The following is an 8,745-nucleotide window of genomic DNA, read 5'->3' as shown; positions in this document are numbered from 1 at the left end:
ACCTTTAAACACACCAGTGTTTTTCTGAAGAGGATCCCAGTCCCAGCAGAGTCCTTTATCTCTGTTGTAGGACACAGTGGTGTCAAAGAGCCCCTTGTGATCACCCTCAGGACTAGTAGGGGGTATTTTAATAGCTGTCTGACCCGTGGTGACTCTACCATGCTGCCATCTCTCTCACAGGGTAACCATTGTGCTGCATGAGGAACACAGAAAGCAGGAGACCCTAAAAAGAAGTCTGGCGGTTCTTTTTCAGCTGTTCGCTGCTCAGTTCTCTCTAAATGAAGTGTGTGTCAACAAGCAACAATATGACAAAGTTTCCCCTTGAGGCAGGAACAACTGTGAGCTCCACCCGCCCATCAGTCAGAAGTGTTGCTGTAACACTTGTCAGTCATCTTGATAAGCTGTCAGCTATTCTGAGGCTGAGATAACCATCTTCAGTAGTCTAAACACACTGAAAAAATTACAGGTGGTAATTATTGACTTTTTTCAACCACTCGAAGCTGAATCTGAGGCACCTTTTCAAAACTACATAGTTACCTCCACCTGGGATGGACTAATATAAATACTGGCACAGCGCTGGTATTCCACTTTGTGATAAAAGGTTGGTTTACTTAAATTACAAGAAGAAGTGAAGTAAATCTGTGATTTTTTTCCACATCCAGTTCAACTTTGCCTATCTTGACTTGCACTATTGCACTATTGAGCAATAGGGAGTCTTGACACGACCTTTGAGGAAATGGAGCGTCCATAATGGTGGAAGTCAGTGCAGCTCTCTCGTTGTATTGCACTTTTATTTAATTGAACTCTCCTCTGTCAGAGTATGAACATTTCCTCAAAAGAGGAATGATTTGCAGACAGTTATAAGACAGGAATTGCTGATATAACATATGATTTGAATAAACTGTGTGAACTTGTTGTCTTGTTAGCAGCCAGGTTAACTAGCTTGTTAAATGACAGTTGGTAAGTTAGCTAGCTTGGAGAGCATTTTTGTTAATGTGCAATCAATCTCTGTGACTAGTACTAGCACATTCCTGGCTTGCTATTGTCTTAGTTGTTAGCTTGCCAGCTAGAGTCCCTACGTTCGTAAGGTTCTGACATTGCGCACATCAGGTTCAGACTACACAATATCGGCCCATTAATAGGCTGACCTGACAAATGTAGGGTGTCTGGACCAAAAATGGGCATCAGGTGTGACAATTTGTTTCATCTAGTTTAGTGTGTCGTAGTGGATGACAACCAATGCACATCTGGGACACCTCACAAGGTCCCGACAAAAAGACTAGCATGCCCGAAATTTTTACCTTCTCATGCCAATTACAACAACTTCCACAATGTGTTCCATGATGTTGGCCAATAGGTGCAGAGAGCGCTCTTCCGCGCAGAACTGTAAACAGAAGTTAGTTACAAGCAAAAGATAAATGATGTTGTTGATGGGCTCATGCTGTGAGGTGGAGCTGGGAAACAAAAGAAAGGTTCATGACGCCATGACAATAGACAGCCAGTATCATACACACCACTTCAGACGCCATTGTTTGTTTACATTCATGTTCCTGGAAGTCGTTCCCTGGCACCTCCTTCCGATGACATCATGCAGGTCGTGAAAGGTGGAAAGCTATTGCTGCAATCCATTGTACTTGGCATTCAGAAAAAAACAACTTCTGACACGGAAAATTACAATGGAACAGTCATTCAAGTCGGAATTCCAAGTCAGAAACTCAGGCAAGAATCATCTAGCATGATTTCGCCAACAGAAACACGCCTGACACAGCAATATGGCGGCGCACACAGCGAACAGTAAGCAGAATTACCTTTTCATCAATTTTTACTTCATGAAGTGTTTGTGTTGTGAAATGTGCTGTAACAACTTTGTAGTTGCCATTGCTATTTCCATTCCATGATTTGTGCTTGATAGAAGTCTTTGTGAGTATGCAGTACTAGCCTACTCCTGCCATCTCTTTTAAAGTGTGCTAATCTCTTTAATCAGCTGCTTCAGTCTTGGGTTGGAATGAAACCCTGCATGTACATGGCCCTCCAAACATCAGTTTGTTGCAGGCGTCCATGTTTTCCTGAGCAGATGCACTAATTTAGATTGGAAGTCGGGAAAACCGACTTGGAACTATCGACTTTTTACTTGCATTGATTGCAGCATATGATTGGTCAGGTAGCAACATGTAGTCTGTCATGTCTTTTAGCCAAATCATGGCAAGAATTTATGACTCTATAATCATCTAATTTGATATAGTGACATCTTATCAGACAAAAATGTCATGTAGTCTGAACCTGGTATTACTTTGCAAGGACAAGCAGATGAATTTTGCTGTGGCACTTTCTGATGTGACTACACCTTGATAGTGACACTGTTTGTGGGAAGAAATGCTGCTTTTGAATTTTTAAATATTTCAGTGCTGTGAGATCCATCCGATTCTATTCATCTCCACTGTATTTAGGTGGAGACAGAATTATCAGGGATGTATCAAAACCTGTGCAAAAAACCCCTCAAAGTTTCTGCACTAGAGGTAGGTGAGAGAATGTTTTTTGTTTTTTGCTATGTTACACTTTAAATTACCAATAGAAAATGAATATATACAATTTGTTCTTTTTTTACAGTCTCCCTCAAATGATCCTTGTCCAACTTTTTACCAATTTCCTGCTCCATGACCACAAACATTAACTTGATAACCACCCACAGAAAATCTGGTTCAGTTTATTGGAAAGCAAGTTTTCTTTAAGAAGGCCAACAGGATATAGGCATGACACACACCGTCACATACTGATAATAATGATGAAAAAACCCTGTGTGTTGTTATTTTTATGTTGCACACTGCAGCTTTAAAACTTCTTAGGTCTCTATGTTTGAACCTTAATGGCTTCGTGATTAAATACATACACACTATTCTCTCAGATTCTCTTCTAAACTTCTAAACACTCATAAGCAGTTACTCTGAACTAAAAGCGCTGCATGTCTCTCGTTGGCTGTGCGCTCCGAGGCGTCACCATCTGTCATCCAGCAGCAGCGCTTCATGCATGCGTCCACCCCGGGTCTCCTCCCATTGTAGAAACAGCTGTAGACCATGAACCGTGGAGTGCGGGTCTGATACGGATTACCTGGATACCGGCCGTTTAGTCTGGGTGGGCATCAACCAGCGAGCGAGCAGAGAGGGACCATTTCTTTGATTCTTTTTCTCAGAATAAAGAACTTTATCCGAGAGTCTTTTTTGCATGGAAACATTTCCCAGATCACCAGCCATGGCGAACCGGCTTTTTCACATTCTGCATTTATTGGTAATTCTGCAGTCTACCTGGGGTAAAGTCGTAACTGAGGATCTTGGTGAAGTCGTGCGTCAAGGTGGCGATGTCCCGTCGCCTGAAGAGCAGCGCGTCTTTGCGCACGAAAGCGCAAACCGGGACATGGTCTCCATCAACATGTTCAAAGTGTACGAGAAGTACAGTAAAGAGCCGCAGAGCCAGAAGGACGGAAACACCGTGAGAAGTTTCAAAGCTGTCCCGAGTGAGTGACCCCACACGTTTATTTTTTCAATGAACGCTGTTTTTGGACTGAACAGAAAAGTTTATCCTGTCCAAAATTAATTAACAGATACTGCGTGCGCCTTGAAAGTTGAGTCTAATATCCAAAATGTTTAGTAGGTATATTATTTTATATGATCACTATTCTTCTTTATTAAAAATCCCCCAGATATCTACAGATTATTGATATTATTATTAACTTTTGAATATTGATTAGGCATTTATTTTCAAATAAAGACTGTAAGTTTAATAAAGACCAACATTTCCCAATTAAAAAAATTAAAAAATGATTAGAATTATCATTTTTGAAGCATAATTGTGTGTTACTCATGTCATAATCATTAATCTGATATCAATTTGGTGATTATTATACTACATTACAAGCACTACAAAAAGACAAAAGTCTGTATTTATTCACAGACTATTTAAAATTAATAAAATGTGAATCAGGATAATAGCCTGTGTTTATTTACCCTTTAAAAAGTACAATGTTGCTATGTTACAATTTCACTTAGCAGACGCTTTTATCCAAAGCCACATACATTATACACAAGCAAGGATCTAGTCAGAGGAGAAAAACGCGAGTGCCATAAAGCTAAGTTCAAGTCTGATAGGAAGTAGGTGCCAAAGTACATATAACATTAACATATAACATAATTAATACAACACTTTTATGCTTATCTTTGAATTAAACACTCATTGTTTAGGGCACTTGTTAATTTATACTTTACATTTCAAGTTCCTTTCACAGACTGAAAATGCATACAAAGTAAAAAGAAATGCAGAAAATTCAGATAATCTTGAACAGTCAAATCACATACACAACAAATACCTTGAAAAAAAAAAGATTTTTATTATTTCATCAGTGGGACGTCCTAAACAATCCTTAATGCAGGTGTTTTGTCAATCACAGAGCAGCCCCCACTGCCCTTTGGGCTACACATCTTCACCTCCATGCTCCGTCGGAGTTGTGATTTAGTGAACTGGGGGACTTTAAGTGTCAAGCACTGTTAGTTCCCCGGTAGCAGTAACAGTCTAGGTGTTAGACAAGAGAACCTATTATCACACCCAGACACCGGCTGCACAGCGAAAAGCCTCAGAGGAGCTCTTTCTCCTATAAGCATTTCCATATGCTACAGACCTACTGGACCGATCCAGTGTTTGTCTTTCAGGCTGTGGTGGAAGTGTGGGAGACAAGGTTGAACTTCAAGAGGATAGCCATCTAGGATGAGGTTTTGGTCATGCGTGAGGCAGGCACTTAACCGTGCTGTGCTTAATATTTCCCATGCTGTTGCTTATGTCAGTCACATGTGTTGAGCAACATTTTGCAGAACATATATTGGATGCAGTTATTCATGTCAGTCAACATGCCAGACTGAGATGCTAAAGGAGAAAAAAATAAGAGAGGGGGGAAAAGGTTCAAAGAAGCAACTTGATCGCTTCAGTCATCTTTATAGTTCATTTCAGAGCAAGATTCACTGATTGAATGATTTAATACTTGTACTTGGACTGAAAAAAATTGATCTTTGATTTATCAATCTTTTCCCAAAAGCATTAAACAAAGTACAAAAAGCATGGCAGACAAGATGAAAACACAGCTGTTCTTCTCAGTTCCAAAAGAGTTAAGAAACAAGGTTTTTACGTGCTTTGCATGAGAAAGAATTATGATGAGTAGAGTAATATTCATATGTTTAGCCCATACTTAAAAAGTCTGACTCAGCATGGAAACCTTGCTTTTATTGTCAGTCCTCTCATTCTTTTTATAATTTCTTTTTTCAAATTCCCCAGGAGTCTTGCAAGGCAAAGACGTGTTCCAATTCAACTTATCCTCCATCCAAGACTCGGAGGTCGTCCTCTTTGCCTCTTTTCACTTCCTCTACAAACGCCCCCGCCACCACCAGCGACCGTGGCATTTCCGAAGGCCTCGCCACCCGTCTGGCAGCCTCCAGCATCCATATCCTCCCTCGTCACAGCTTCTCTTCCATGGATCTTCCCCAAACTCTGCTTTTGCAACACCACTGGGAAACGTAACTCTGACCCCTTTCAAGAAAGGCTCTTGGCAATCGAGGGACATCACAGCGGTGGTGAAACAAGCCAGGGATGTCAAAGAGCTTGTGGTCACGGTGGAGTTTGATATGGGGTTTGGGGCGGCTCGGATGCAACAGAAGAGTCCTCATGGCCACGAACGCCTCTCTCCAGCCAACCTGCCATATATTTTGCTGTACGCTGATGACCGAGCCATAGATGAACCAAACAGTGTAGCCATGTCGCTCCAGCGCTATGGACCCTTTCCTGTAGGGGAGGATGCGTCCGCCTCAGCCTCAAGGATCCGGAGGGAGCTTCAGCACCAGATCCACACAAACGACATTCCAGAGGTCCACTTTAACACCTTAAAGAACCATGAACTGTGGCAGAGCACCTTTTTCCCCGCCAAATCCAAAGCAGCGGTCAAACCAGGAAGGAAGCTGGGTCAGGAAAGCAGCGAGGGCCTGAGTAAGGCCCAGGTGCTGAGCTTTGATGAGCGGACAATGAAGAAGGCCAGGAGGAGACAGTGGAGCGAGCCCAGGGTTTGCTCCAGGCGCTACCTCAGGGTGGACTTCGCTGATATTGGCTGGAGCGAATGGGTGTTGGCCCCAAAGTCGTTTGATGCCTACTACTGTGCTGGGACCTGTGGATTCCCCATCCCTAAGGTGATCCAGAGAAACACCTTTTAACCTCTTACTGGATTTATTTTCATAATTACATAACTAATCACACACACAGACCCTTCTCAACATTAAAAGCAGGGACATAAATACATAAACGTTGAGATGGAAGCATTATCAGTCAAGAAAAACTTGTCAAAGCAAATGGCAAAATTGGCAAACACAATAAAAATTGAAAACAACTGTAAACAATTAAAAATGTATCAGTCGGAGCAGTAACCAGTTCCTTGGTATCTTTTTGGATATTTACTTTAATTTTCACAGTGGAGACAGTGGAGTTCTTGTCAGTTGCATTGTAGTAATAATTCCTTTTCACCACTGCTTACTTCCTCAGGTGGTGCGTCCATCCAATCATGCCACCATCCAGAGCATCGTCAGAGCTGTGGGAATAGTCCCCGGTGTTCCCGAGCCGTGCTGTGTACCGGAGAAGATGAGTCCTCTCAGCGTACTTTTCCTCGACCTGCACAGGAATATGGTGCTCAAAGTTTACCCCGGCATGTCTGTGGATACGTGTGCCTGTCGGTAGGGCAGGAGACACCAGAGCCGCTAGACCTGCAATCAATGTCGATGAAAGGCAGTGAGGAGGACATAACTGTAGATTCAGCATGAAGCAGGAAGGCATCTTTCAGATCGAAGAACAGTAGTGGTAAGACTCAGTGGGGACTGCTGAGAAAGCTTTGAAATGAATTGATATGACTGGCAGGGCTGTAGTTCTTAAGTCTGGTCTAGAGGACTTCTTTTTGACTTCTTAAACAGGTCTCTGCCATGATTGAACTCACCTTTTTCCTGCTTATTTAATCATTTTCATAGATCAATTTTTCTCCACCTTTATTTTCTTCCCGCTTTTAAAAACAACTCAAGAAAGTGCACTTATAGAAACCTGTGTATGTTATGCTCCTCGGTGTTTAGTACAGAGTTCCTGCAGGTAGAGCTGTATCTCTGTTGATCTTTAACAAGCTTCTCTGGTACTTTTTTAGCTCGTGTTTTTGCCCGTTTCAATCTTGGATGGGACTTGAGTTGCTCTGGTCTCACTCTGGACTCAAAACTCTACTGGACTTGGTTTGGGAATTGGCTCAGGCTTGACTAAAATGGTCTTGTCAGCAGCCCTTTTTAGTCTCTTAGGCCTATTTTTGATGAGTTCTAGACAGTGTGGGTTGCATCAGTTTCCTCTCTATGGTGTCTGCTGCTTGTCTCCATCTCCGTCAAATTCAACTGAAGTTTGAACAAACTGATAAAGTGCACATTGACTTGCAGACTCCGGAGGGTTTGGACACACAGCCTGCGTGGTGGTACACATTCATCCTTCCAAATTAAGCAATCTTTGTCATGTAAATACTGTAGTTACTAATGAAAACTAAATGGTACTTGTTTTTAAGTCACTCCGAGTGACACACTGAACACCTCCCATATATTAGCAAGAAATGTTATTCATGCATGAGAGGTAATAATTTCTTTTAACTATATTTCCATAGTTATTTGTTTATATCTTGTATATAATGAGTGTGCTTTGACAACAATTGAGATTTAATATAGCAGAACAGTGTGCAGCATGTTTCTGCTTCATGCTACAGCACAGAGGAAAGTAGTGTGTTGCTGCCACCTGCTGTGCATTTTGGGAAAGTTGAAGGGACTTATAAATGAAAAGGTTCATGTACTTCCTGTGGCTATTCAGTATTTTTCCTTAATAGACATAAATACTGTGTATCCAAAATGACATGTACAGTTTGTAGTATGTACAGTAATGATAGTAGATTTCCATAATAATTAAAAGGGATACATGTATCCACCCCTATAACTGTATGGCTAAAAGTGTATTTGAATAGTTATATGATGTGTACTTTGACAAATCATAAATATAGTGTATGCTTGGTATGGAAATAAACTGAATTGTACATACAGTCAAAGATACTTGTTTACTTTGAAGTAAAAAGCATAAAAAATAGACTATGTGTACATTTGACATATACTTTACTATATATTATATAAATACCATACATTTACATTTGATTACATTATATTATATATTACATAGAAGTTATTTAAAGATATGTTGATATATTGATGTAATATGCTGATCTCGATTTTTTAATTAAAAATGGCCAGTCATTGTGTCAAATACCATGACAGAGTTTCCTCTCTGAACAAAGCTACAATTAAGAAGTCTGAAAAACCTTTGTCATTATATTGTAAATTTTCATTTACATTTTTGTTTTTTTCTTTTAAATAAAGGCAGTAATATAATGGAATGTATTCTTTTTCTGCCAGCATTGAATAAGTGATAATGTTAAGTCTCACCACCTTAAAGCTGCACTAATCAATATTTCTATATTAAAAAATGGGTCAGATGATGATTTGTAATATGGTATTAGTCACTCATAGTGACTAATACCATATTACCTCAAAGAATTACCACCCAGCACTGTAGTTCCCCTCAGTCCTATGGAGCATTTAGCATCTTTCAGCTCAGTGTTTTGGTTTTCTGGCCCACAACTTTATTGTTTTGGTTCACTCTCAC

At 40.6% G+C, this 8,745-nt stretch overlaps 1 protein-coding gene across 1 annotated transcript; it reads left to right on the top strand.

The window, feature by feature from the left end:
- The first annotated feature begins 2,725 nt into the window (after nt 1-2,725).
- gdf10b (growth differentiation factor 10b) lies at nt 2,726-8,457 on the top strand. The gene is made up of 3 exons (XM_067576501.1): nt 2,726-3,508; nt 5,314-6,215; nt 6,565-8,457. The coding sequence occupies exons 1-3, from the start codon at nt 3,220-3,222 to the stop codon at nt 6,754-6,756; spliced, it is 1,383 nt and encodes a 460-aa protein (XP_067432602.1). The 5' UTR covers nt 2,726-3,219; the 3' UTR covers nt 6,757-8,457.
- Nucleotides 8,458-8,745: the final 288 nt, after the last annotated feature.

Source organism: Thunnus thynnus, chromosome 20 (assembly GCF_963924715.1).
Source record: "Thunnus thynnus chromosome 20, fThuThy2.1, whole genome shotgun sequence".
NCBI lineage: Eukaryota > Metazoa > Chordata > Actinopteri > Scombriformes > Scombridae > Thunnus > Thunnus thynnus.
This window is presented reverse-complemented; position numbering and strand designations above follow the sequence as displayed.